At 40.9% G+C, this 27,655-nt stretch overlaps 1 protein-coding gene and 1 long non-coding RNA gene across 3 annotated transcripts in view; one reads left to right on the top strand and one right to left on the bottom strand.

The window, feature by feature from the left end:
• The window catches only part of KDM7A (lysine demethylase 7A), a 67,074-nt gene that overhangs the window by 30,381 nt on the left and 9,038 nt on the right, over positions 1-27,655 (bottom strand). The window contains exons 2-6 of one of the 2 annotated variants that reach the window (XM_084786340.1): positions 15,093-15,178; positions 6,561-6,678; positions 3,697-3,857; positions 1,805-1,946; positions 1,143-1,329 (exon numbers count right to left, since the gene is read on the bottom strand). In XM_084786340.1, coding sequence (XP_084642466.1) covers positions 1,143-1,329; positions 1,805-1,946; positions 3,697-3,857; positions 6,561-6,678; positions 15,093-15,178 — 694 coding nt within the window. Of the gene's footprint in view, positions 1-1,142; positions 1,330-1,804; positions 1,947-3,696; positions 3,858-6,560; positions 6,679-15,092; positions 15,179-27,655 lie in introns of those variants that run through there. The other variant, XM_084786341.1, reaches the window with a different exon arrangement.
• Positions 1,957-26,460, top strand: LOC311600081. Its single transcript, XR_014780129.1, has 4 exons — positions 1,957-3,485; positions 6,235-6,335; positions 14,550-14,639; positions 24,486-26,460. It is a non-coding gene; the product is annotated as an uncharacterized lncRNA (long non-coding RNA).

The following is a 27,655-nucleotide window of genomic DNA, read 5'->3' as shown; positions in this document are numbered from 1 at the left end:
ATAGCCAGGCGTGGTAGCGTACACCTTTAATCCCATTGCTTGGAAGGCAGAGGCAGGTGGCTCTCTGTGAGTTCAAGGCCAGCCTGGTCTACGAAGTGAGTCCAGGACAGCAAAATCTACACAGAGAGACCTATCTCAGTTTAAAAAAAAAAAAAGGTGTAAATAATAAAAAGTCACATATCTAATCAGCAGCTAGTTCCCTAAAACTCCTCCCACCTCCAACTGACAGAGTCAATAGCCCATCAAAGAGAGCACTGCAAGAGGGAAGATAAAGAACCACACACAGGATTATGCTAACAGGCTCCTGTCTGAACACCATCATCTCTCAAAACTCACCCTCAGAACCATGAAGATCTTATAGGCAACTTACAGGTAGATTTGTATATTTCTTTAAAAATCCTGTGAATGAACTTGCTTTAGTGAACGCTTGGCATCCTCAGAGAAAAGGACCAGATCTCAAGGACACAGTGTCAACTCTAGTCCAGAGTCCCGCTGAGGCAGAGGCGTCTGAAAAGGACCTGGTCCTGGGCCAGGTATCATGTGACTCAGTGGGGGTGGAAGTATTTTTTATGTCTTTTAAGTGTGTTAGCTCTCCAGTCTAGAAGTCATCAGCTACAGGTAATGTAACTAGTGGGAACGAACAACCCTATTTTTAATTATAGTAAATTTTCATTATTATTCAAGTCTAGTCACATAAGTCTAAAGTTTATTAGGTAGTCCTAGATAAAGCCAAAACAAATTAAAACTAATAAAACTAGGAATTTCATAGACATTTGTGATTCATCTAACTCCCTGTCTCATCCTCATCTTAAGGCCAGAGCAATTATCACCGTAATTTTACTCCTTCTCTGTCATTTGGTTCAGCAATTAATGCAAACTGACTAAGAAGGAGGAAAAGAAAGAAGAGACAAAGGTAACAGACACCAACTTAACATAGAGGCAAAAAAGGAATCTAAATAAAGAACTCATGACTTTTCTATTACCTAAAATTTAAGAAGAGGAAAAAAATCACCAAGGTAGAAAATGTTTAAGAAGTAGAATATTTAAATGTTTACAACTGTTACATAGAGCAAATGAATGTCCCACCAGAAAACTGTGACATGTTTTTGTTAATAAGAATATAAGAAATACCCTACTCTTACCCAAAGGACATGGTACCAGACTGAAGTCCCACCAAAGTCAATGTGGAAATCCGTGTAGCTATCTTGAACTCCCATTAAGCAGTATTTCTGGACAAAGGGCTTGGGGAAGACTGAATCATCTGGCCAGTAATTTTCCACCCAGGAAAGTTTTCTGGCTATCTCAGGGACCTCCACCAATTCAGACATCCTTTTAAAAGAAAACGGCATATGTACATACAAACATAATACGAATTAAAAACTTCTCAAAACTATTCTTCCCGTGTCACCCAAACCAAACAACTAAATGGAACTCAATATTTAATGGATGAAATTAGAAATAATACTTAATCATTTAAAATACATCTTATGCCACTGTCGTCGTCATCGTCATTTTGGAGATGTGGTCTCGCTGTGGAGTTCTGCCCTAGAACCAGGCTGGCCTTAAACTCACAGACCCATCTGCTTCTGCATCCCGAGTGCTGGGGTTAAAGGTGTGTGCACCATGCCCAGCTACATCTTGTTTCTAAATAATTCTGTGAGCCTAACAAAGCAAAATTTAGAACACTACTTCCAATGGATAGCTATAAAAGTCACAATTATGCATCTTACTAAAATAAATATATCATTAAATTACATTTACCTAAAATTGAGAATGCTTTGGCAAAATGTCCAGAGATACTCACTTTGTATCTGAAAATTCAAGGCTGATCACATTTAACACTTTTGGTCTGTTAGGATTCATGAAGTATTTAACATAATTGTGAAGTGTCATTTTGCTGTCTGCCTGCCTTGCCACATCAATGACATCTATCACTTTGTCACCACCTGCAAAAAAAAGTTACAGTCTTATTACTGGCCTTAAAATTTGCATACATAGATACTCTAAACAAAAATACTAAAAACCATATTTGCTTAGTGTAATTAAGCCAACTATAAAACTACATAAAAGTAACACTGACTGTGAAAACATAATGTACTGAGCCTTCTAGCTTTCCAAGTGTCAATGATTTCCTGTAGGTAGTGCATAATCAATCAATCGCGCTCTCTCTCTCTCTCTCTCTCTCACACACACACACACATACACACACACCACCTCCCCCCAAAAAAACCATTAAATTGGAATATGAAAATTGTTCACTGTCTCCTGGGTTTCAACTTCCTCATACATAAAAGAGAATATTGGCTTTTCCCTTTCGTTTTTATAATGCTTAAGAGTCTAAGTTTTAAAAAGGATGGCCCTAGGGGGATCAGTAAACAAGTTCATCAAGACAAATAATTTCTGCTTCACTGGTAGTGTCTTCTAATATTCTCCCTGAAGAGTCAGTGGCCAACAAGCGAATGCCAATTCATATTAGTGCAGACTGAATGCTCACACACCTTACAGTTTTTCCTATATAATCAGGAGATGATGCTTGCAGACCTCTGCAGCACCACCCTAGGAAACAAAACCCCTTTACAATGGGTTCCAATCAGATTCAGAATATGGCAATAGTTAACCAATGTGAAATAGAAAATGTGTTCCACTCTTACATTAATATACCTTCATAAATGCTAGTAATACTGCCCCAGATTTCTTTATCTTCATATAAAACATAATAGTTCCACACTGTTATTTTAAGTAAAGAGCTTTGCAGTACCAAAAGTTAGCAGATAAAGCAGTTTGAGTAGATTTTCCTATAATTGAATTACACTAGCAATTTACTTTATAGGCAGTTAGGTTAGGTTTAACTTAAATCTGACCCTTATATATTTAAATTTAGATGAATGTTGAAGTCAGGGCATTTAACTGGATTTTTCTATAGGAAACAATTATCAGTGAAAATGAATGAAGGACAAGTTCTTCAGTATGACATGCTGAGCAAATAATGTATAGTAGTGGGCAAACAATTTTAAGATAAGATTTGGGTTCTGATTCTCAAAAAAAAACCTATCTTTTGTCACCAAAGTACATGTACATATAATCAGCTTTATCTGTAAACTTTATAATGAGCATAAATGAAAGAACTGAAAATGTCAAGAATATGGTTATCGGTAGTTTTGGCTTTGTTTCTTTCTTTCTCAGGTCTCAAAATGAGGAATCAGTACAGGTGTTAATAAATGGCGATGTTCAGCAGGTCATCAATAAACACACATTTGAACTGAATCAATCTTCTCTGTTTACGGCCCCTCCCTTCAGAGGCGGGAGGTCAAGAAGCAGGATCCAGAAGACGAGCAGACTGAATTTATATCTCTGTTCTGCAGGCACTTAGAACCTATCAAGTTTCTCACGTCTTCTTGGAATCTCCAGCTGCCCTACAGTAACAGACTTCCCTACACAAATATCAAATTTAACAACTAAGAGAGCCGTAGGAAAAGGCTGTGATGGTAAGAATAAGCCAGTATTTCATCCTTTTCTGCCCACTGTAGGTGTGTAGAGCTGTTTCAGCAGAAGGACTGCTGGCGTGTTTTCCCTGACCGTTACAGAGCATCGAGCAGGCAGAGCTGATGGTTTCCATTCCACATAGATACTGTTAGGACACTGACACTTAGAGCTTTACCATGTTTTTGCAAGTACTTAAAGAAACCAAGTTCGTACCTACATAACGTTCCACATCCATCACTGAAAAAGCAGGTGAAGGGAGCCTGAGTCCAAGGTCATCTAATTTAGGAACCATAATAGGGACATCAAATCCATGTTTCTCCAGATATCGTTGTGTCAGCTGACTGCCATGCATCTTTACAATTATTTCATCGGCACTAGGAAAAAATATTGAGAATAAAAAAAATTTTTAATAAGCTGTTTATAAAATTCCTACGTTAATGAGTTAACTTGGAGAAGACAATGTGGAAACATTTGTATCAGTGGTTCTCAACTTAATTCTCCTCTTTTAAAACTTATACAGAACCCTTAAAGTAATTCATGTTTGGGCTGGAGAGATGGCTCAGAGGTTAAGAGCACTGGCTGCTCTTCCAAAGGTCCTGAGTTCAAGTCCTGGCAACCACATGGTGGCTCACAACCATCTATGTGATCTGGTGCCCTCTTCTGGTGTGCACATGGAGGCAAAACATTGTATACATAATAAATAAATAAATAAATCTTTTTTAAAAGTTATTCATGTTTAATTAATAATATATCATATGGGAGTATAAAATGTTGAGTGCAGTACAATTGTCATGGAGCGAGGCAAATTATATATTCACATGAAAAGTACTTATGATATAGATCATAAAAGCAAATTATATATAATATCATTCATAACATAATCACATTTTTAAAGAATTACATGTATATATAGCTATAAACATAAATGTTTTGGTATAGAAAAAGAAATCTGGGAGCTGAAAAGATTGCTCAGAGGTTAAGAGCATTGTCTGCTCTTCCAGAGGTCCTGAGTTTAATTCCCAGCAACCACATGGTGGCTCCACAACCATCTATAATGAGATCTGATGCCCTCTTCTGACCTGCAGGTATACATGCAGATAGAGCACTGTGTATATAATAAATAAACATATCTTTTTTTTAAAAAAATTCTCAAAAGACTTACAATAAGCCGATTATGAAAACCTACTCAACTTAGCTACTCTGTGTACATTACATCAACTATGTTTAATTTAGTAGTTAATTACTTTGCCATAGTTTAAATAATCAAAAGCTTATAGAGATAGTTAAAAGTAGCCCTTTAATTAGCAGCAATAATAGTTTAGATGTTTGTAGTCAGCTCTAACATGTTCTCATCCGTGTTTACTTTGGCAGAAGAGCCAAATTACTAATGATTTTAATGCTACTTTTTGAGGGTCACACATCTTTGAAATAAGTAAAAGTCACATTTCCTCTCCCTGAAAACTGTATGTCCGTCCACACAGACACTAATTTGCATAGATGGGTTTTGGGAGAACACAAAAACACCTGAGACCTATAAATAGGCCCAGACTAAACTCTAGGGCTATGCCCCTAATAAATCAAGCATTATCCAGTAAAAAGGAAAACAAGCAAACTGTTTCTCCTACTACTTGGAAGCTGGTAACTGATAGCTTCAGAAACACACACACACACACACACACACACACGCGCGCGCGCGCGCGCGCGCGCACACACACACACACACACGCATGGTTTCTTTGTGTAACAGCACTAGCTGTCCTGGAACTCCCTTTATAGACCAAACTAGTCTCAAACTCACCTGCATCTCCCTCCCTAGTGCTAAGATTAAAGGCGTGCACTACCATGCCTTTAATTCAACAAAAATCACATGGAAACACTGTTCCGTATGTTTTCCTATGTCTCACCCAACTGAGGGAGGCAAATATAGATGGTTTTTCATCATGTTTCTGGTTTGAGTTTTGTTTTGTTTTGTTTTGTTTTTTCAAGACAGTCTGTGTAGCCTTGGCTGTCCTGGACTCACTTTATAGACGAGGCTGGCCTCGAACTCAGAGATCCACCTGCCTCTGCCTCTCGTGTGCTGGGATTAAAGGCGTGCACTACCACGCCCAGCCTATCATGTTTCTGTTTATGAACTAAAAGGTGATGAACAGAGCAGAGAAATGTAAAGACAGAGGAAAATAGCAGTTTTCATTTCAGAATCTGAAAGAAATTCTGTAATAGGCTGAACATGATACTATGATTTAAATTTAAATTGTGCTTCCTCTCTTTAACAAGCAGAGATATGATCTTGTGTAAAAGCTTATTACGCATTGCCCTCTTTAGATGTCAGGCAGTGAGTAGGAAACAATCTGATTAAAATGATTCAATGCTAGGCAACGCAAATGTACTCCATCATTTTTCAGAATCACAAAGCTCAGGCTTGATGCCATCAGAGGCTAAGCAATAGCTGCGCATACTTCTGGTGGACCAAGGGCATAGGCAGCTGATACGTTTGAGAAAAAAGATGTGTAGAACAGGAGGAGGACAGAAGAAAAAAACAGCAGTCTCATTGTCAGAAGGAATCATAAACTTAGAAACCGCTTCAAATCAGTAAGTTTCAAATTCTGGGGATGAGTATTTTAACATGGTAACCCAGTATGTAAACACACAGCAGAAGTTCCGTGAACATAAGGCCAGCTACTCTATGCCTTGTAAAAAAAATTTCTTTTACATTACTTATTTTTATTTTGTGTATGTTTTGTCTGCATGTAGGTCTGTGTTTCGGGTGCATGCAGTACCAAGGATGGCCAGAAGAGGGCGGCGGGTTCTCTTGGAACTGACGCTACCGACAGTTGTTAGCTGCCATGTGGGTGGTAGGTATGGAACATGGCACCTCTGGAACAGCAGTCAGTGCTCTTAACCTCTAAGCCAACTCTCCAGTCTCATACTGATATTCTACTACCTTTACAGAAAAAAGTGAAAAGACAGTTAACACTAATGGCATGGTGGCACCTAAATTTGAAAAGACCTCTTCAGATAATGCCACTTTATCAGCCAACGCTGTTAAATCTTGTGTGAGGCAGAACAAGGCTCCATACCTTGGGAAGACTCGAGAACGCAGTTCTGTAACAAAGGCCCTAGTTCCAGCTTGCACAGGTTTGGAGCCATCATCCACTTCTGTGTAGTCATGCCTATGCCAATTCCTCCTCTTCTTCACTGAATTTACAGGCAGTCAGGAAAAAGAAACATGTTTGTTAACTGGAAATACTATATACTGTCTAGTTGTTATAGTCTACGTAGTCAGAAGTTAACAACTGTAGACACAATGAAAACACTCAAATTTTTAATGTACTCTTAGGCCACAAAAGAAAATTTTACAAAAGCTAATGCTGCAATTATAAATAATTAACTGTGGGTTTTTTAAAGCCTCATCATTAATTTTTTTTTTTAAGCCTGATCATTTCATTCAAAATACTTTAAAAACCGGGCAGTGGTGGCACACACCTTTAATCCCAGCATTTAGTAGAGGCAGGCAGATCTCTGTGAGTTCAAGGTCAGCCTGGTCTACAAAGTGAGTCCAGGACAGCCAAGGTTACACAGAGAAACCTGTCTTGAAAAAAACAAAACAAAACAAAACAAAAAGCCATAGACTAGGATATGCCCAACTCTCACGAGAAGAGAGGAAAGAAAGGTATGAAAGGGGCAATGGAGAGGGAGAGAGAGGGGGAGAGAGAGACAGAGAAAGAGAGAGAGACAGAGCGAGACAGAGAGAGACAGAGAGACAGAGGGGGGGAGGGAGGGAGAGAAAGAGAGAGAGAGAGAGGAGGCAGTTTTACCAGGACAGTAATAGAGACAGGTTGCAGAGAAAGAACACAGGTGAAGACCAAATTAGAAGGAGACAGAAGATTAGAAAAGATTGCAGGAGTTAGTTTGAGGCCAAGCAGAGCAGTTCAGAGGACTAGAAAGAATCCAGATTGAATAAGTCACCTGGGAGAGAAGATTGGGCCAGAACAGCTGAGTTGAACCACCAGCCCAGTGCTCAGTGAGAATAAGAAAGGGTGAGCTTATTAAGCAGTACCTCTCAGAGGCTGAAAACATTCTAGGCCTAGGTTAGATTGTACAGAGGCTAGAAGCTTCCAGGACTAGGACAAGATTAGCAGACAGAGGCAGTAATCCTCTGAGACAAGAATTGATTCAGGCAAATAAAAAGTGTGTGTGTGTGTGTGTGTGTGTGTGTGTGTGTGTGTGTGTGTGTGTGTGTGTGTGTGTTTCAGATTCTCATTCCTGTTTTCATTTAGAGTATAGGTTTCAGTTTTAAACAGATCCTTTTTAAAGTAAAAAACTCCCATAATTTAACTTTCTGGTACTACTTAGAAATGCATTTTTAAACTGGGTCGTGATGGTGGTGGTGGTGCATGCCTTTAATCCCAGCACCCAGGAGGCAGAGGTAGGCAGGTCTCTTGGAGTTGAGGATCTCTATGAGTTCAAGGCCAGCCTGGTCTACAGAGTGAGTTCCAGGACAGCCCAAGCTTCACTGAGAAACCCTGTCAAGAAAGAAAAGAAAAGAAGACAGGCTTTTTGGGGGGGTTGGTTTGGTTTTGGTTTTTTCAAGACAGGGTTTCTCTATGTAGCCTATGGCTGTCCTAGACTCACTTTGTAGTCCAGGCTGGCCTCAAACTCAGTGATCCATCCACCTGCCTCTGCCTCCCCAGTGCTGGATTTATAGGCATGTGCCACTGTGCCTGGCAAGAAACACATTTTTAAAAATAGTAAATCTACTGACAGTGGCATAATCCAAGAGGAGACAAGGAGTACAACAAGCACGGAAAGGGGATAACTGTATGTGAAGATGCCTCACGGGTGCTTGCTGTAAAGTTACTGAAACGTTTCCTGTATGTTTGAGCACACAGGAATGTTATGGAGAAAACAACTGTATGATATCAAGTTATTTTATTATTTTTGAGGCAAGATTTCATGTAGCTAAGGTTATATGGCCTTAAATTTTGGCCATCCAGACATCCTGGAGTGCTGAGATCATAGGTGTGACGAGCACACAACCACATCCGGTTTTATGCAGTGCTGGGAATCAAACCCTGACTTCACGCATGCTCTACCAATTGAACTCTACCCTAGCCTGATTTCAAGTTATTTTAAATGTTTCCCTTACCAAGATCATAACACTGGATCCACATCTACATAACAGTGACAGACAAAATCAACACATGTAGAAATCAAGATTAGAGCCTAAAGGAGATTCCCAAGTAACTTATTGTGACTAGATCTTCAATACAGGAGAGGTTAAGTGTCACCCCAGCCCCACTTTAAATCTCCCAAGAGAACGTGTGTTACAGTTGAACCTTCATAAGAAATTCCACTAGGTACCCTTTGTGTGTATTTGTTCTCATTTGAAACCATTCATACAATGAGAGAGATGGCTCAGCAGTAAGAGCACTTGGCTGCTCTTACAGAGCACTAGCGTTCAGCTCCCACCACCTACATCAGGTGGACCTGTGATGCTCTCTTCTGGCCTCCTCGGGCTCCCAAACATGTGCACATACACACACACACACACACACACACACACACACACACACACACAAACACATACAAATATAAAAACAAAAATTTTAAACTGTCCCTATAATTCAAGGGCATCTTTTGTCAGTTTTCCTCTGCTAGACACAAATATAACCCATCACATGGCGTATGGTTTTCATCAGACAGATCTGTCTAAAGGATGAGTGTGTGCATGCACGTATATGTCATAGTACACTGCACTTGCTCAGATCAGTTCTTTCTATTCTGTGGGTGCCAGATATGAAAATTATGTTGGGAGCCTCGGAAGCAATCACCTTTACCTGCTGAGTTATCTCACAGGGTCTCCTCAGTATTTTGAGTTTTTTTCTGCCCATCATTAATGCAAGATAGTCTAAGGCACATCTATATTAGTAATATAGCTTAATTTTTAACTCCTCATGTTCTTTTTTTAAATATCTAATTGGTTTTATCTTTTACTTATTTTATTAATTTTTTATTTTACATATATATTTACATTATTACACACATATATAATAAACTACCTAGGCAAGAAGAACCATGACACATTCAAGAATTATATAAATGTTACACTCTTAGTGATTTGTTATGAGCATTTTCAAAATTTTAAAACAGCCAACAATTTTAAGACGTAGATGTGCCATGTTATAATTACTTTTTATTCTTTTTTTAAATATTTATTTATTATTATGTATACAGTGCTCTGCCTACATATACATCTGCAGACCAGAAAAGGGCATGAGATCACACTATAGATGGTTGTGAGCCACCATGTAGTTGCTGGGAATTGAACTCAGGACCTCTGGAAGAGCAGTCAGTGCTCTTAACCTTTGAGCCATCTCACCAGCCCCTACGTTTTATTCTTAAGCACAGTGGTGGTTTGAATGAGAATGGAATATACTTGACCGCTTGATCCCAAGTTAGTAGAACTAGCTAGGGGAGGATTAAAGGTGTGGCCCTTGGCCTAGCCCCTCACTGGCTGCAGCACTTGGAAGAGTGGGCCCACACCACCTCACCTGGGCAGCACACCAGAGCTGGCCCTGCTGGGCTGGGGGCACGAGCCTGAGCACAGGAGGGCTAGCGGGCTAACCAACTCAGCTTCCATCCTGGCCCAGATCCGGGACTTTCAGCTGGTTCACTCCAACATCCACACTTTCTGCCCCCACCCACCATCTATGAACTGCTGGAGTACAGGAAGGGGCCAGGCCTGCAGATTCAAAGTTGCAGGATCTCCAGGACACAGGACAACAGGAGCAGTCCCAATGAGGATCCAGTATTGGCGCTGTAGCAGAAGCCAGAGGCCTTGAACCAGAAGAATGACTCATGGCAATGAACATCTGCAAGTAAAGCTGTTTGGACAGAGCTAGAGAGGTGGCTCAGAGGTTAAGAGCACACTGTCTATTCTTCAAAAGGTCCTGAGTTCAATTCCCAGCAACCACATGGTACGCATAACCATCTATAATGAGATCTGGTGCCCTGGCATACACGCGAGCAGTATACTGTATAAATAATAAATAAATAAATCTTTTTTTTTAAAGCTGTTTGGACAAAGGGGTATATTATGTGACATACCATGACACACTGCAGCTACCACGGCACAATAGTTTTGGGGTGTGTGTGTGTGTGTGTATCCCTCCCTCCCTCATTTTTTAATTTTTATTTTTTGTTCCCTTTTTATGGAGAGGTTGCAGGAGTGAAGAGCAGATAAGAAGAAGAGTGGGAGTTGGGTGTGTGATGTGAAATTCACAGAGAATCAATTAAAATGTTAAAAAAAAAAAAAACAACTGAAAAAAAAACTGTGGCCTTGCTGAAGGAGCTGTGTCACTGCAGGGCAAGCTTTGAGGTTCCAAGAGACTCTGCAGTTCCCAGTGCATACTCTCTGCTTCATGGTTGTGCATCAAGATGTGATGCTGTCAGCTGTTTCTTTGCTGTGCCATCATGGATTCTAATCCTGCTGAAACTATAAGCCAAATTAAATACTGACGCTTAAAATTAAAAACCTAAGTTGCCTTAGTCATACATAGTGTTTCATCAAAGCAATAGAAAAGTAACTAAAACAAGCATTTCATTTGATCTCAATTTTTCTTCATACAGCATTGTGATTAATGCCAGGAGTGGTGGTACTACCTTTAATCCCCACACTCAGGAGGCAGAGGCAGGCGGATCGCTGTGAGTTCAAGGCCAGCCTGGTCTACAAAGCCAGTGCAGGACAGCTAAGGCTAACACAGAGAGACTCTGTCTCGAAAATTAAAAAAAACAATCAAACATTGTGATTAACAGTCAAGTACATAAGTCTATTTCTGAGATTAATTCCTCAAGATAAATTTTCAGAAATACTAGAGGAGCCTGTGGTGATTTGGCTGGGAGTGGCCCCCAGCGGTGGCTGACTGGGATGGGTTAGAAGTGTGGTCCTACTGCAGGAGCTGTGTCACTGGGGACCAGTTTGAGGTTTCAAGCCCTCCACCATTCCCCACACACTAGCTCTGCTTCCTGCTTGTGAGTAGAAACATGAGCTCAGGTGCTGCTCTAGCCACTCGCTGCCACGCCTTCTCTCTGCCATGCCTTCTCTCTGCCAGAGTAAACTCTAACCCTCTGGAACCATAAACCCAATTAAACTCCTTGGCCATGGAATTTTATCACAGCCAACAGAAAAGAATACAAACAGCATTGGTATACTTTGGGTTGTGAGCTTAGCCTTTAATAGCTGAGTCATCTCTCAGCCCACAACAACATTATCTTAAAGATGCTTCTTACATATTATAAAACTACATCAAGGAAAGTGGAAGTGGTAGGTAGCCTTAGCTCAAACCTCTGTGTTAACACCAGGCTTCATCGTTTAAAAAAACAAAACAGCTAGGTGTGGTGGTACACACCTTTAATCTCAGCACTCAGCAGACAGAGGCAAACCAGCTTGGTCTACAAAGGGATTTCCAGGACAGCCAGGGCTGTTGCATAGAGAAACCCTATCTCAAAACACCAAAAATATAAAAATAAAAAAAATAAAATAGTAAAAAACAAAACAACACAACAGCTGCCTATTTTCTAAGTGAACTATGATGTGGCTTTTCTTTCTACATAGTACTGGCCATCTTGAAACTCTCTACCAGATCAGGACACTCTAGAACTCAGAGATCCGCCTGCCTCTGCCGCCCATGTGCTGGGGTTAAAAACATATGCCACCACTCCTAGTCACACGGTCTACTTTTTTATTTTAAGTTTTGCAGAGCACATTAATCAGTGAGGCATATTAAATTTGTGACCTGATAGCTATGAGTCAAACTACAGTTCTGAAAATAACTACACAAGGTTGGTAATTTATCTCTTATCTCATAAAATATTTTTTTACATACTGAAGGAAATAACATAGGTCAAGTATTTACTTCCTATAGCACCTGGCAAATAATAAGCTGCCACAATACTATAACTTCCTTTAATGTGCTGACCTACAGATTAAGAAAAGCATGCAACTGTCCTATTTGGCCAACAAGCTTGAGACCTAAAACCCGCCACTACAACAGCTAACTGGACCTTTCTTTAGAGGAAGCCAATGAAGGAATACCTGAATAGTGGTCACAGCGCCTTGGGAGAAGCACACAGAACATAGTCAAATGCTGAGCAGCTTTATGCTTTAAAACAGGGTTCCTAATTCTCAACCAGAGAGCACAGTCTAATTCACCTTATTATGTGTGTACTATAATGTCTATGTTATAGCTATGATAAAGACATCTGGAAGAATCTGACAGGAAGCAGGAAACCCCAGGTATCAAGAAACATTTAATAGCAGAGGGAAAGGAATTAAACAGAATTACCCAAATTGAAGTGATTGAAGAAGTGTGGGGAAAGTGAGCCTTAAACCAAGACAGAACAGATTACGGCATCTTGGGCATCTTCCCTCGGAGTACTCAAAGTTGGATGTTTGCCCAGAAGATCATCAGTGCCTAGAATGAAGGTCTTGAAGGGCCAAGTAACAGGCAAGCATCTCTCTGAAGTATCTTTATTCAAAGTGTAAGTTGTGATCCATTATGGTCTATGTAATCAATTTAGCAAGTGTGCTGAGATTTTTAAAAGATGACATCATATGAAAACAAAAGAATATATCCCTTGAAGTAATACTGCCCCCTTAGTAACTTGGTATTTCCTACAAATAAAATTTACAACATTTCATTTGGGAATAGATATTTGAATTCTACACCAAGATTGATATAAAATTTAGTTGTTTCATCTGAAATAATAATACTGTATTGTTTACCTCTTCTTGACTAAAATTTATATACAACATACATCAGTGCTACACCAAGCAAGATTCATATAACAATTCTACCAGGTATGTTAAAGGTTTATATTGTATATTACAGAAACAGGTAACATGTATTAGACATGAACCAGTCTTATGTATTTCTATAGCTTAAATTCCTAAGTCTCTTATAAGGAGATTAAGAAAAGTATGAGTATTTCTAACAAATAATCAGTCTAATTGTTACTAAGTCTCTTTTCACATGTTATTTTCATATAACATATTTTCTACTTAGAAAAGTACAACGGGGCAAAACTCCATTTTCAAAACAAAGAGGCTATAGATTACCTATCCCTACCCACAGTTTACTCAAGTCCCTTCAGGCAAAGGCTCCTTCTTGTTTTGTTTGTTATGTTTTTTAGACAGGGCTTACCATGCAGCCCTGACGGCCCTGAACTCACAGAGATGTGTCTGCCTCTGCGTCTGCGTCTGCGTCTGCCTCCGGCCTCTCCGGCCTCTCTGGCCTCTCTGGCCTCTCTGGCCTCGGCCTCTGCCCCTGCCCCTGCCCCTGCCCCTGCCCCCCGAGTGCTGGGAACGGGAGCTGGAGAGTCCAGCGTTGATAATTTGGATACTGGAAATTCAGGCTTGAGCGCCAGCCTTTAATGGCTGAGCTACTTCTCTAGTCCTCCTAGTCTTATAATAACAAAGTCTACAGTTCTCCTTTAATTTTGTGAACACAAAAAGTATAGTTTGCAGTCAAAAATGTGTTTTAAAAATGGTTATATGGGCTGGAGAAATGGCTCAGAGGTTAAGAGCACTGACTGTTCTTCCAGGGGTCCTGAGTTCAATTCCCAGCAACCACCAGCCATCTGTAACGTGATCTGATGCCCTCTTCTGGCATGCATGTGTACATGCAGGCAGAGCACTGTATACATAATAAAAATAAATAAATCTTTTTTTTTAATGGTTATACTCTAAAGCCTTTTAAATATTTTCTCTCACATCTATAAAATGACATCTTAACTTAGTCCTTGGAAGTATCTGTAAAAGACCAAATAGTTTTCTTTCTAATGCTGGTATATTCTGGCCTAGTGGATGACAAGGACTCCAGCCTTTACCTGTCCGCTCTAAAAAGCTTGTCATCAGAGGCCTGTTCGGGTCTCATCCTCCATCCCTCTCTATCTTTCCATGGACACTGGGAATGCAGACGGAGATATTTTAAGCAGATAATCTTTAACAACCAAATTCTGCAACTGCGTGCAGTGCTGTACCTATCAATACCCTCGTTTTCTCCTAGGTACACATTGTGCACCTGCTCATAGAGTCGAATCTTAACTCTGCACACTGCTCCAATACAACATCAGTCACAATAAGTTTCCAGAATCAGGTAAGTTTTTCTTTGCCATGCTTTGTAAACTGAAAAGTTTTTGAAAAGACGTGCTTAAGTTTGGGAGCTCTGCATGGGCAATTAAAAATGTTACTATTTTTCTCTATTCTTGTAGCATATTTAATAATTCAAACAAAGAAATCCAAGCACTTAGGAGGCAAAGGCAGGAAGATCAAGAGTTTGTGGCCAGTATGACCTATACAACCAGAATACCACAAAAAAAAATTTATTTTTTCCCCCAGAGCCGAGGACTGAACCCAGGGCACTGAGCTAAATCCCCTACTCCTCAAATTTTTAATTATTTTTTCAGATGAAATTTTTATTCTAATATTTTCAATTTTTTTCCTACAGGTCTTGGTAGATACTATGATATTGTTAGAGCATCATAAAAGTGCCATCATCTACATGCTAAGTTTCAAACACTTAACTTTTAGTTAGGCATCTTGTACTTACTCAAGGAAGAACCATGTAGAACTGCACAGTTGGGGCAGTGATACAAATCAATGTCAACAGCATGATGTTCTTCTACACCAACACAGCTAAGATAAAGACAAATAAAAACAAAACATGAATGAAAAGGCTTTACTTACTATAAGGCAATGTTTAGACTTGAGTGAAAAATATACAATAACTCAAATAGCAAGTTTAAAACAAAGAAAATAATAAATTTTATTATCTTCTCCCTCAATAAATTTGCTATTAACTGTGGGGGAGAATATGTCGAAGTGCACAGGAGTCGGTTCACTTTCAGCAGTAGTAATGCACAATTATAAGTATAAACCCTCAAGCACTGTGTAATGTCATCTGTTCTGAAAGTATTGTCAGTAAGATGAGTCAAAGGTAAGTTATAATGAGATTCTGAACATTATTTTTATCTTAACAATGAATGTACTACATAATGTAATTTGTGGGTTGCAGAATTTGTAAATAGAAATATATATCCTTAAATGAATGTATTTGAAAAAGGAAGACTAAGCTAAGCACATACACCTCAAAAACATTAGCAAGAATGTCAAAATAAACTCAAGAACACAACAAGCCCCATCAAAATTTCAGTTACATTCAACACAGAAATAGAAAAGGCAATTCTAAAATATATGAAAACAAAAACAATCCTAAACAGAAAGAGGAATACTGGAAATAACCCAGTACGTAATCTCAACTCACACTACAGAGCCACAGTAACAGAAACAGCATGGATTCCCATAAAAACAAATGGTGCCAGGAAAACTGAACATTCCCACAGAGAATGAAACTAGATCCCTAGCTGTCTTCTGGCATTTAAAAAAAACAATCACTTCAATCTGGACCAAAGATCTTAATTTAAGACTTTAAAATTTGACAGAGTTATAAAAAAAATATGCAAAGAACTAGAAATAATCACAAGCAAGGACTTTCTGAAAAGGCTTCTAATAGCACAGAAAAGAATCCTAAGATCTGACGAACGTTACTGCATGAAGTTAAAAAAGAAACGACGATCAGGGCTAGAGAGATGTCTCAGCAATTAAAATCATTGATGCTATTCTAGAAGACCCAAGGTTGATTCTCAGCACTCACAAGGCAGTTCAAAACCATCTGTAACTCCAGTTCCAGAGGACCTGTACCCTCTTCTGATCTCCCATGAGCACCATCATCATACATAGAACACATACAATGCAGACAAAACTGTCACATACATAAAAATTGTTTTTTAAAAAAGAAATAATCAACAAAAAACAGCCTATAAATGGGACAAAATCTCTGCCAACTATATATGTAACAGGCAATTAATATTGAAAGTCTATAAAGAGCTCTAAAAACTAAACACTCAAGAGTTCAACTCTTTGAACTCTTTGAACTCAAGCGTTCAAAAAGGAGATACAAACAAGGATAAATATTTTTTAAACTACTGAACATCCTTACTCACCAGAGAATTGCAATTTTAAAATACATTTTGGAAGCCGGGTATAGTGGCACACACCTTTAATCCCAGCACTCAGAGAGGCAGAGGCAGGTGGATCTCTGTGAGTTCCAGGCTAGCCAGATCTACAAAGAGAATCCAGGACAGCCAAGGCTACACAGAACAACCCTGTCTCAATTAAAAATTAAAAACAAACACTGAGAAAATGAAGAGATGGCTCAGCAGCTAAGAGAACTTCCTGCTCCTGCAGAGGGACTTCATTCTGTTTCCAACACCCACACGGTGGCTCACAAACCACTGTACCACCAGTACCCTGTGGGCACCGCACATGCATGTGGTACACATATATACATGCAGGCAAAATCCCAAAAACTGGCAAGCTCTACTGCATGAAATTAAAAAGGAAACAGCTGGAGACATGTCTTAATAGTTTAGATCACTAGATGCTTTTCCAGAAGACCAGAGTTTGATTCCCAACATAAATAAAAAAAATTTTTAAAGATTTCTTTATTATGTACATAGTGCAGGCCAGAAGAGGGCATCAGTTCATATTATAAATGGTTGTGAGCCACCTTGTGGTTGCTGGGAACTGAACTCAGGACCTCTGGAAGAACAGCCAGTGCTCTTAACCTCTGAACCTCTGAGCCATCTCTCCAGCCCTATGATAATTTTTTGGGGGGGTTAGGGGGTTTGTTGTTGTTGTTGTTGGTTTGGTTTGGTTTTTTGGGGGTTTTTTTGTTTTGGTTTTGGTTTTTGGTTTTTCGAGACAGGGTTTCTCTGTGTAGTCTTGGCTGTCCTGGACTTGCTTTGTAGACCAGGCTGGTCTCGAACTTACAGAGATCCTCCTGCCTCTGCCTCCCGAGTGCTGGGATTAAAGGCCTGTGCCACCACTGCCCAGCTTGGACAGACTTTTCAATGAACATTTCTAAGATACATTTCACTTATTTCCATGGGAAAAAGAAAAAACCAGCTATGTTCTTGCAACATATAACTCCACTGTAGTTAGTGAGCATGACAGTACACAACTTTAATCCCAGCTCTTGAGAAGCAGAGGCAAGGGGACTTCAGTGAAATTGAGGCCAGCCTGGTCTACACAGCGAGTCCAGGACAGCCTTACACAGAAAAACCCTGTCTCGAGAAAACAACAACAACAAAAATCAGTGAGATTATAAACCTAAGTATAGACAAAGAAAAAGGCACAAAAATGATACAGCATACCCAGCACTCACCCAGCACTCACCCAGCACTCACCCAGCACTCACTCAGCACTCACCCAACACTCGGGAGGCAACCAACACACTTCCATTCTACCCAGCCTACCCATTCCACCCTCCTCACTGCTCATTGAAAGAACCTACAATCTCTAACAGAAATGTCTGTAAGAGAATAGGAACAGAACTCACGAGGTGCACAAGTGTGAAAGCAAATCCTAACTGCTTTTAATCTGGCACAAACCCTTTAGTTTCTTCTCCATTTATTTTTCTTTTTAAACTTCCCTTCCTATACAAGCTGTCAGTTTTCCTAACAGCAGAAAATCAGTTTATACACCACTGTGGGGGGGGGGGGGGGTGAGGTCCTGTGAGGTAACAATGTGACCTTTGCTGAACAGTTTCCATCAATGAGCAATCTCACTGCCATTTGGTGAGTGGGGTGGTGACAACTTTAGCACTGTCTATTGTCTTCTTTTCTGAAACTGTTGCTTAGTTTGGCTTTGGGAGGCTGGGGAAGTAGAGGAATGGACTCTTGACGAGAACAGAATGGAATTAATGACTAGCCAGGGTTCACCAGGATCTGGCAAACATTTCTTCTAACTCTTGGACAACGTCCGCATTTACATTCTCTACTCTGACGCTCTAAGAGTGGGTGGTCAAATTCTTCTAAGAGCCCATTATAGTGGATTCCATTAGATTAAACTCTTTCTTCATCTTTCCCTTTGTCACCAAGTAGCTACACTTCACCCCATCTTCAAAACCCAGAGCAAATTCTTACTCCTGGGTGGACTACCACATAAGCACCCACAGGACACCATCCCATACTTTGCTGACACGTGTTTCCAGTCACTCAGTGACAAGCCACTTCCTAGGTTCAGTTCCCTAGGACTCTCCTCAGTAACTATGGCCACAATGATCCCAGGAATGTGTGTGAGTAGCTAGTCACACAATCAACCCAAAGCCAATGTTTTAATAGGTTTTAAAGTTCATTCCGTTTGATACAAAAGGCAATAATTGGTATAAAAACAAAGATCCTTCAACATAAATAAGAGATGTTTTCATCTTTCTTTGATAGTAGAGGTTGTGGTAGAGAAATTTATAATACATTTAAATTTTTAGTTCAGCACAAGTTTCCACCTTGTGTCAAGAGTGTGACAGCTCTGTGGCTGAAGAGATGGCTCAGCTGTTAAAAGCACTTACTGCTCTTGCAGAAGACTGGTCCAGCTCCCAGAATCTATATCTCATGGTCACAACCACATGTAACTCTGGTTCCAGGGGTTCCAATGCCCTCTGGCCTCTGTAATGACTATTTCTGGTTGTCAACTTGACTACGTCTAAAATTAAAATCCAAGTGGCCACATACGCCTATCAGGGACTTTTTTCCTTAAATATTTTGAAGTGGGAACACCCACTTTTAATCCAAATCTTCTGAGATGAGAAGACTCAGCTTTAACCTGGCCCACGCCTTCTGCCAGGAGCCTATATAACGACAGGGAACACAGAAGCTGGCTCTGTCTGCCTGCTCGCTCTCGCTCTCGCTCCCCCTGGCAAGTCCATTCTCTCACTTGCATCACAGCTACTTCTTTGGTACTCTGGCTTATACTGAAGACCAGCTGAAGCATCAGCTTTGCGGACTGAGCCACTACTGGATTCCTTTTTTTTTTTCTTTTAAAGATTTATTTATGTATTATGTATACAATGATCTGCCTGCATGTACACCTGAATGCCAAAAGAGGGCACCAGATCTCATTATAGATGGTTGTGAGCCACCATGCGGTATCTAGGAATTGAACTCAGGACCTTTGGAAGGGCAGTCAGTGCTCTCTTAACCTCTGAACCATCTCTCCAGCCCCAACTACTGGATTCTTAGACACTCCATTTGTAGACGGCCATTGTTGAACAAGCTAGACCACAGACATTTTACCTATATCCCAGATAGGTAGGCAGGCAGGCAGATAAATAGACAGATAGACAGGAGGATGGGTGTATGGCTCAATTGATCCATTCTAATATAGCCCCTGAAGGTACCTGCACACACAAAAACACAGGCACACACATATACACATTAATAAAAAAATATATCTTTTTTTAAAGTTCACCAGAGCATCTGAAACACACAGCTATCCAATTTCTTTACTCTGGCATTTGACACAACCAGAAGACTTGAGTCCCCCTGTGCCCCTAAAGCTCCCACACTAGTGTCAATAGAAAAGAAGAAATGGCCTTTGTGGTGAATTAACTCCAGCATTATAGATACAGCTTAATCTTATTTTCTTTCACATTTACATCTGGAGTCAGGATAGGTCTTGGGACAGTTATGGGCTGTTTCACAATTTCTCAGAATATCAAGGACTCTTCCCACCTCTAACAGCTAGGCTCATGTTTCCAACAGTCTCACTGGCTTCCCAACCAGCTAAGAACATCTTCACTAAAGAGAGTGAAAACCAAACAGAAGACAATATAAAAGGAAACAACAAACCCAGTCATGGTGGCACACTCAGGAGGCAGAGGCAGGCAGATCGTTGTGAGTTCGAAGCCAGTCTGGTCTACAAAGTGAGTCCAGGACAGCCAAGGCTACACAGAGAAACCCTATCTCAAAAAGAGAGAGAGAGAGAGAGAGAGAGAGAGAGAGAGAGAGAGAGAGAGAGAGAAACAGATGGGGGGAGAGAGGAAGAGAAGAAATGGTGGGTGGTATAAAATACTCTTAAAAGCTGAAAATACTGCTAACACAATTCCACTGGTAATATTCCCCGACGAGTGTGTGACAATAGGATGCTTCCCCTGTTGACCCCTTACCTACATGCTTGTTGAGCATAGAGAATGTGCTTGCTGTTCTGGCTGTCCCTGTATGGCACTGAACACACAGAACAACCAATACAGCTGACAATGGAGCTTATGAAAATAATCTATCCTCACCAAAGGTAATAATATCCATGAGAATGATCCAAAGGAGTAAACAGCTCCAATGCAGCCACAAAGCTCTAGTTTTTCACTGCCCCGTGGCCACTCTACCTCTCAAGCTGATACTCCACTTTACCAATCTACACCCCATTAAGTAGCTTCTTGTCAAGTAAGCACTGGTCACAATGAATAGGACAGTAAGTCATTAACAAAGACATGAATATAACTATCTTTTACACATAGGCATTACAATGATAGAAAGAAATGGGGTTTGGTTTCGTTTGAGACATGGTTTTTCTGTATAGCCCTGGCTGTCCTGGACTCACTTTGTAGACCAGGCTGGCCTCGGAACTCACAGCAACCGACCTGCCTCTGTCTCCCAAGTGCTGGGATTAAAGGCATATGCCACCACTACCAGGCTATGATTTTATTTTATTAATTTGTATGTGCACTGGTACTTTGCCTGTGTGTCTGTCTCTGTGTGAGGGTGTCAGATCTCCTGGAACTGGAGTTCCAGACAGTTGTGAGCTGCCATGTGGTGCTGGGAGTTGAATCCAGGTCCTTTGGGAAGAACAGCCAGTGCTCTTAACAGCTGAGCCATCTTTCCTGCCCTGACTTGTTTCTTTCTTTGTTTTACAAGTAAGAGTATTTTTTCTGTTTGTGTGCACATGCATCATGTATCCCTGAAGTCCAGGACTGGAATTACAGACAGCTGTGAGAGGTAGGAACCAAGCTCAAGTCCTCTGGAAAAGCAGTTAAATGCTCTTAACTGCTGAGACCTCTCTAGGCCCTAATTTTCAGTTATTTGTGTATGGTGTGGCTGCCTCTAGGGGCCAGAAGAGGGTGTCAAATCCTCTAGAGCGAGAGTTACCAGTGGTTGTAGCCACCTAACCTAAGTGCTAGGGACCGAACTTGAGTCCTCTGCAAAAACAGCAACTGCTCTTTAACCTCTGAACCATCTCAAGCTCATCCATCATGTTTTGTTTCTTTGCACTGATGATTTCTACCTAATCGCAGCAAGGGAAAAAACATGTAAAACTATGTAAGAATCTTGAAATTCATGAAATTTTTGGTGAGTACAGTTCTTTGTGAAATTCAAGATCTAGGGAATTAACAGTCAAAAACAAAACCAAACAAAACTGTTTCTAACCCCTGTAACAATCAGACTGTGCCTCCTAATGCCCATAATCCATTAGAATCCCCTGTGGATCTTTTCCAATCGCTACTAGGCAGTCTTTCCAAAGGAGACATGAGACATGAAAAGATCATCAAGCAAAACAACAAAATCAGGTGCGGATAACTAGCATAGTATGTCCCCACAGCTGTGTGGAAGCGCCACAAGAAACTGGTACCAGTTCTGAGACATCTACAAAACCTAATGCAACTGAAATCTGTATTGTGCAATGCTTATTTCAAAAGAAGGGAGGTGGGGAGATGGCCCAGCCTGTAACATGCTTAACACGCAAGCATGAGGAGGAGTTAGACTGACCCTGCCCCCGGCCTCAAAAAAAAAAAGCTAAGCATGCACTTTTAATCCCAGTGCTGAGGGGCAAAGACAGTAACCCTGGACCTGCTGGATGGATTGGCAAGGTCCGGGTTCAGCGAGAGACCTTGTCTTAAAAAATAAGGTAAAGAATGGTTCAGGCTGATTCTCATCATCAATCTCAGGCCTACACACACACACACACACACACACACACACACACACACACACACACACATTCCTAAACCCCACCGTCAATCTACAGGGGAAAGTTAATGGGTAGTCCATTAATCTTTATTTTTAACAAGTTCCCCAAGGTAACCCTTCTACAGGCAGCTTGGCAGAGCACGGCACTGGGGACTATTAATCCAAACCCTACAAGAGTGCCTAGCACACTGTCAATTCACGACCACTTCCTATGAAAACAGCTAGTATTCATACATAATTCAGCATTTTTTACTCAGATCTATCTACACAGGTCCATTCTACAGTTAATCCACACAAAATATGTATCTACTGACACAAAGCAGGAATGCTGAACAGATTAGGAGGAGCTAGTCTAGACTGCTATCCTAGACCATGTTTACTATGCATTGAGCTGAGGGTGGTAGGGTACACGTGATTAAATTTTCTTTCAAAATTGTTTTGTTTTCTTGCCGGGTGTGGTGGTGCACACCTTTAATCCCAGCACTTGGGAGGCAGAGGCAGGTGGATTGCTGTGAGTTTGAGGCTGGCCTTGTCTACAGAATGAGTCCAGGACCGTCAGAGCTGTTACACAGAGAAACTCTGTCTCAAAAAAAACCAAAAAAACTAAAAAGAGGGAAAAAAAATCTTCCAAGATTGCTTTCTAAAATGTTCATACTTTTGCTGATGAAATGGGATTCAACATTTTTTGCTGAGTGTTTTTGAGACATGGTCTCACTGTGTAGCCTTAGGGGCCTGGAACTCACTATACAGGCCAGGCTGGCTTGAACCAGAGATCTGCCTGCCTCTGTCCCTCCTGGGCTGCAATTAAACATGTGAGCGCCTACCTTATTTCTTTTTTTAAGTTTTCAGGTTTTGCTGCAAGTTTAGAAACAAAATATCTCCACTCATTACATATTTACATAAAAATTCATTTCTTATGTTTCCTTTTGTGTGCCTCCACGTATCAATCTTGATTTCTAAACCTATTGTTAATAACAAGAATACTGTAAGTAGATTACAAACAGAAAGAAACAGAGGAGGGGCTGGAGAGGCGGCTTCCTCCAGAGCTCCTGAGTTCAAGTCCCAACAACCACATGGTGGCTCCTAACCTGCAACAAATGTGATCTGATGCCCTCTTCTGGCCTGCAGGTGTACACGCAAGTAGTACTCTCATGCATAAAATAAATAAATCTTAGAAAGAAGGAGAAAAAAGAAAGGAGGGAGTTATTCTTTTTGTCATTTATTAATTGATTGACTGATTGGTTTTGATTTGAAACAAGGTCTACTGTACAGATAGCACTGGCTGGCCTGAACTTGCTGTCTCAAACACAGAGAGACTCAACTACCTCTGCCTCTCAAGTGTTGAAGTGTATACTACCACGCCCAGGGTTCCCTCCACTATTGAAACAATGACACTGTAGCCCAGGCTGGGCTCAAACTTGTGACAATCCTCCTAGTTCAACCTCTTAAATGCTGGAGTTACAGGTATGACCTACCATGCCTGGCCATAAATCTTTTTTTGTTTGTTTGTTGTTTTTTGTTTTTGTTTTTTGTTTTTGTTTTTCAAGACAGGGTTTCTGTGTATAGCCCTGGCTGTCCTGGACTCACTTTGTAGAGAGCTGACTGCCTCTGCCTCCTGAGTGCCGGACTAAAGGTGTGCACCGCCGCCGCCCAGCTTGTCTTGTTTTTCCAAACAGGGTCTCTCTGTGCTGTTTTGGCTGTCCTGGAACTCACTCTGTAGACCACGATGGCTTCAAACTCAGACAGCTTGTCTTGTTTTTACAGACAGGGTCTCTCTGTGCTGTTTTGGCTGTCCTGGAACTCACTCTGTAGACCACGATGGCTTCAAACTCAGAGACCCTCCTGTCTCTGCCTCAAAGTGCTAGGATTAACGGTGTGTGCCACCACGCCCACTATAGATCTTAATTAAACTCTTTGCTCCCCTAGTTGCTTTGGTCGGGTGCTTCATCACAGAAATAGTAACCTTAACTAGAACAGGTTCAGTGGGGACAGGTGGCATGTTTCTTGTGTTTTGTTTTCACACAGGGTCAAATTTATCACAAGTTGGCCTCAATCTCACTCTGTAGCAAAGGATGGCCTTGAATTTCTGATGACCCTGCCTAGCAGAGTGCCATGATGATAATATTATGTTCGTCCACTCCTAGGTTTTGTGGCACTGAGAAATCACTCAACTGAAGGACATCTCCAGCCCCGGAAACTCAACTCTTCAGTAAGACAGCAAGATATAAACATAGCCAAAGTCCACTCTTCATATCCACAACCACCAAACAAACAAGAGAAAATCACATTTCACACAGGAATAAAGAAAACTGAATGCTTAGGAATGATTTTGAGAAATAAGCAAAATCTACACAAAGAAAGGTTTAACACAAGCTAATAGACACGTTGTTATGCTGTAAAAAGTGCTTCACTTGGAGAGAATGACTCAACATATAAAATATCAGTTACTATGAAATTAATTAATTTGTTGTAATCTCAATAAAAAATAGCATTGAGTTTCTGCACAAAATTAAACAAGTTACTAGACTAAAGAGATGGCTTAATGAGAGCACTTGCTGCTCTTCCACGTTCCATCCTCAGCACCTACACGGGACTGCTCACAAGTGCCAGCTCTCCTGGCCTCCTCAGGCACACATACACATATAACATACATAGAAACGCACACATATGCACTTTAAAAATATATTTTAAAAGATTAAACTGTAGGTATATTAATATGAAGTTCACATGGAACAGTGAGAAAACCACTGAAGACAAATAACTAGGAGGACGAGACTGGCATGTCAGACTTAAGAGCACACTACAGAAGCCCTGTCATTTGAGCGGGTGTGGTGGCGCAGGCCTCTAAGCCCAGACAGAGGCAGGAGGATTTTCCTGAGCTGGAGGACAGCCCAGTCTACAAGGCAAGTCAGGATAGCCAGGACTACACAGAGAAACCCTGCCTCAAAAAAGCCCTAAAATTTAAATAGTGTGCAGCTGGTACAGAAACAGACAGAGACGAGTGGAACAGAATGTATAGAAACATAAATACCACACATGGAAATTTCAACCATGTATATATAATTGGCAAGGGTTTGGCATCTCAAACCACTGGAGTCAATATGAACTTTCTAAGAAAAATTTACCTGTTTGTGTATTATTTATGTATTTGTTTTATGGATATGTGTGAACATGTATGTATGTGTACCACATGCATGCCTGGTGTCCATAAGGCCAGAAGAAGATATCAGATCTCCTAAAGTTAAAGGCAATTATAAAGTGCTACTGAGGGCTGGGAACCAAGCCCTGGTCCCTCTACAAGAACAGCAAGTGCTATTAACCACTGATCCACCCATCTTTCCAGCTCCAATATGGATTTCTTTTCTTTTCTTTTTTTTTTTTTTTTTTTTTTGTGTGTGTGTGTGTGTGTTGTTGTTGATGGTGGTGGTGGTGGTGGTGGTGGTGGTGGTGGTGGTGGTGGTAGTTGGTTGGTTTTGGGTTTTTTTCGAGACAGGGTTTCTTTTTTCTTTTTTCTTTTATGTGCATTGGTGTGAGGGTGTCAGGTCACCTGGAACTGGAATTAGACCACTGCAAGCTGCCATGTGGGTCCTTTGGAAGAACAGACAATGGTCTTAACCACTGAGCCATCTCTCCAGCCCCAGACAGGGTTACTTTGTGTATTTGGCTGTCCTAGACTCACTTTGGAGACTAAGCTGGCCTCGAACTCACAGCAATCCATCTGCCTCTGCCTCCCAAGTGCTGGAATTAAAGGCATGTGCCAGCAAGGTGTGGTTACACAAGCTGCACAGAGAGACCCTGTCTCAAAACAAAACAAACAAACAACAACAACAAACACACACACACACACATAAGCATGCACCACCACACCCTGCCAACATGGATTTCTTAAAGCTTTGTTTTTATTACTTTTAATTATTATTTGTAAGTGTGGGTATGTGCACAGGTGCCTGTGGCAGCCAGAGTGTTAAAATTCCCCGAGTCAAAGTTATGATGGTTGTGAGCCACTTGGCACGGGGGCTTGGAACGAGCTTGGGTCCTCTGGAGCACACAGCCAAGTGTCCTAACAGCTGAGCTATCTCTCTAGCTTCCCAACAAGGAGCTTTTTTGTTTGGTTTGCTTTGGTTTTCGCGGTAGGGCCTCTCTGTTAGCCTTGGCTGTCCTGGACTCGCTTTGTAGACCAGGCTGGCCTCGAATTCACAGCGATCCACCTGCCTCTGTCCCCGCCCCCGCCCCCCCACCCCCACCCCCAGTGCTGGGACTATAGATGTGCACCACCACGCCTGGCTTCAAACATGCCTGGCTTCAAACATGGAGTTTTAAATAACAATGCCATTTAGAAAAAATAGAAAAGCTAAAATTATAATTTTTTAATATTTATTTATTATGTATACAGTGGGCTGCCTGCATGTACACCTGCCCACCAGAAGAGGGCATCAGATTTCATTATAGGTGGTTGTGAGCCACCATGTGGTTGCTGGGAATTGAACTCAGGACCTCAGGAAGAACAGCCAATGTTTTTAACCTCTGGGCCATCCTGTCAGCCCTAAAATTATAATTTTATTAATACTGATACCAAAGCTGCCTAGGGCACAGGACTTTTTTATTAAAAAAAGAAAAAGTCAGGCAGTGGTGGTGCACACCTTTAATGCCAGCACTTAGGAGACAGAGGCAGGTGGATCGCTGTGAGTTCAAGGCCAGCCTGGTCTAAAAAGCAAGTCCAGGACAGTCAAGGCTGCACAGAGAAATCCTGTCTCAAAAAACAAAAATAAGCACGCCTATAATCCCAGCACTCAGGAGGCAGAGGCAGGTGAATCTCTGTGAGTTCGAGGCCAGCCTGGTCTACAAAGCGGGTCCAGGACAGCCAAGGCTACACAGAGAAACCCTGTCTCGAAAAAAAAAAAAAAAAAAAAAAGAAAGAAAGAAAACCTGAATGTTTAAAAAATAGAACTAATAGCCGGGCACAGTGAGGCATACTTGTAATCTCAGCACTTGGGAGTCAAAGGCAGGTGGATCTCTGTGAGTTCGAGGCCAGCCTAGTCTACAAAGCAAGCCAGGTCAGCCAGGCTACACAGAGAAACCCTGTCTCAAAAAAACAAACAAAAAGAACTATATAAGTACTAGAAGAAAAGAGGTGAAATTTCTTTTTAACCTTGGATAGAAAAGGATTATAACTCAAAAGAAAATATTGCTAAAAGACTATATAACTTAAAACTTTTGTTTTCATGGTTCAAAAACTACCACAACAAACCAAATACAACTGAACAGTGGAAGCAACTATTCATAACTGCCACAAAAGGCTAACTCTAATCTACTA

Source organism: Acomys minous, assembly GCF_964271855.1.
Source record: "Acomys minous genome assembly, chromosome: 6".
In the NCBI taxonomy this organism is placed as follows: Eukaryota; Metazoa; Chordata; class Mammalia; order Rodentia; family Muridae; genus Acomys; species Acomys minous.
Note: the sequence above shows the minus strand (reverse complement) of the source record. Positions and strands in the feature narration are given on the sequence as shown.